Source organism: Palaemon carinicauda, chromosome 15 (genome assembly GCF_036898095.1).
Source record: "Palaemon carinicauda isolate YSFRI2023 chromosome 15, ASM3689809v2, whole genome shotgun sequence".
Lineage (NCBI taxonomy): Eukaryota > Metazoa > Arthropoda > Malacostraca > Decapoda > Palaemonidae > Palaemon > Palaemon carinicauda.
The window spans coordinates 107153658-107155269 of NC_090739.1; the positions used below are offsets into that span (position 1 = coordinate 107153658).

A 1612-nucleotide genomic window follows, 5' to 3' on the forward strand; every position below is an offset into this window, starting at 1 on the left:
GGCTCCTTTGCATTGAAGAAGGCCTTTTCCTGAAGGGCGACCCTCTTCAGGGTTTTAAATTGCCCTTGAGGGAGTCGAAGAGGGGAGCAAAAGTTGCAGCAATGCCTGGTAAGAATTTGTGAAAATATAGTTCACCATGCCCTAGAACTCCTGCAGTGTTTTGTCAGTTGTGGGTGTGATGAAGTTCTGCACTGCTTATAGCTTCTCAAAGAAGGGGTGAATGCCCTCAGGAGTGATGCGATGATACAAGAATGCCACTTTCTTAGCATCAAACGTATACTTGTCATACCTGAAAACAAGGCTGTTCTGCTGCACGCAGTCGAGGTTGATGCGTAGGCGGTCTTCTTTAGAAAGGGAGAATGCCAGTATGTTATCTACATAACATACACAGATTGGGTGGTCCCCTAAGATGCCATGCATGTGTCATTGAAATATTTCCCCTGTATTATGAATGTTAAATCAAGAGTAATTGAAAATATATGCACCAAAGTGGGTGGTGACGGCGGTTTTTGTAATGTCTTCTGCGTTCATGGGCATCCGATAATACCCCTTCTGGAGGTGGATGGTCAAAAATGCATTAGCACTGTAAAGGAAGGTGGTGATGTCGGAAATGTTGGGGAAGGGATAGTGGTCTCGTTCTGTCTGCATCTTAAGAGGACTGTAATTCCCACCGGGTGTAGGGATCCATCCTTTTTCAGAACGATGTGCAGGGACAACGACCATGGACGTGAGGTCTTTTGACAAAGGCTCTTTTCTTTCATTTCTTGCCAAAAATGGGAGCTCCATCTTCTTGATATGGTGGCAAATACTATGTTTGGTGGGAACTTGATGTAGTTCCAGGTGGAAGAAGTTGTGATATAAAGTGAGGATATTGGCGTAGGCAACCGTGACCATGCTGATGAGGAGAGGAAGGTCAGAGGGAGAAGGTGATAAAAGTGTGTATGAGTAAGAACTGGCATTGACTAAGTTTCCATGTGTAACATCAACCAAGAGGTGGAAATAGGTAAGGAAATCTGTACTGGTGAGAAGCAGCATAATGCCGGTTATAATGAAATTCCACCTGTACTGGACACCCCCAAACAATAGTGTCAGCATCTTATAAATGTGCGTATGAATAGCAGATGCATTGTCAGCCACCAAGCAGACATCACACAAGCATAGAATTATGGGGTCACACCTTTAAGATGGAAGAGGTAGAAAGGGACATCAGGCACCAGTATCTACCAGAAATCATACATTAATACCTGAATCGTGCAAAATGAAGAAATAAGTTACGGAGGAGGCCTCCAACACAGGCCTACTTACATATTCTCTATCATTGACATCCAGTAGCACATTTATTAGCATCAGCCTCGAAACTGTAGTGGTAGTAACACAACTGGGGGCGAAGGACATCATCCATTGACTGTCTATGGCATTGGTTGGGGGTGAAGGCATTACACAGTTTAGGTTGATGGTAGGTGGCTTCGTTACTGCCCAGGCATGATTCACCCATGGGTTAATTACCATTCTAAGTACAAAAAAGAACTTGATTAGATAGGTATAGGTGCAGCAAAATTGTCATTGACTTATCTTTCATCGTGGCTAAATGGTATTGTCACTGTCATCCAGG

The 1612-nt window shown here is 43.8% G+C and overlaps 1 protein-coding gene across 1 annotated transcript; it reads right to left on the minus strand.

Annotated features, from left to right (window-relative positions):
• Nucleotides 1-459: 459 nt before the first annotated feature.
• Nucleotides 460-1035, minus strand: LOC137654125 (uncharacterized). Its single transcript, XM_068387764.1, has one exon. The coding sequence runs from the start codon at nucleotides 1033-1035 to the stop codon at nucleotides 460-462; it is 576 nt and encodes a 191-aa protein (XP_068243865.1).
• Between the last annotated feature and the right edge of the window lie 577 nt (nucleotides 1036-1612).

Excerpts from the sequence above, each read along its gene's own strand:
- LOC137654125 (XM_068387764.1), bottom strand. The coding sequence starts at position 1,035 with ATGCTGCTTCTCACCAGTACAGATTTCCTTACCTATTTCCACCTCTTG.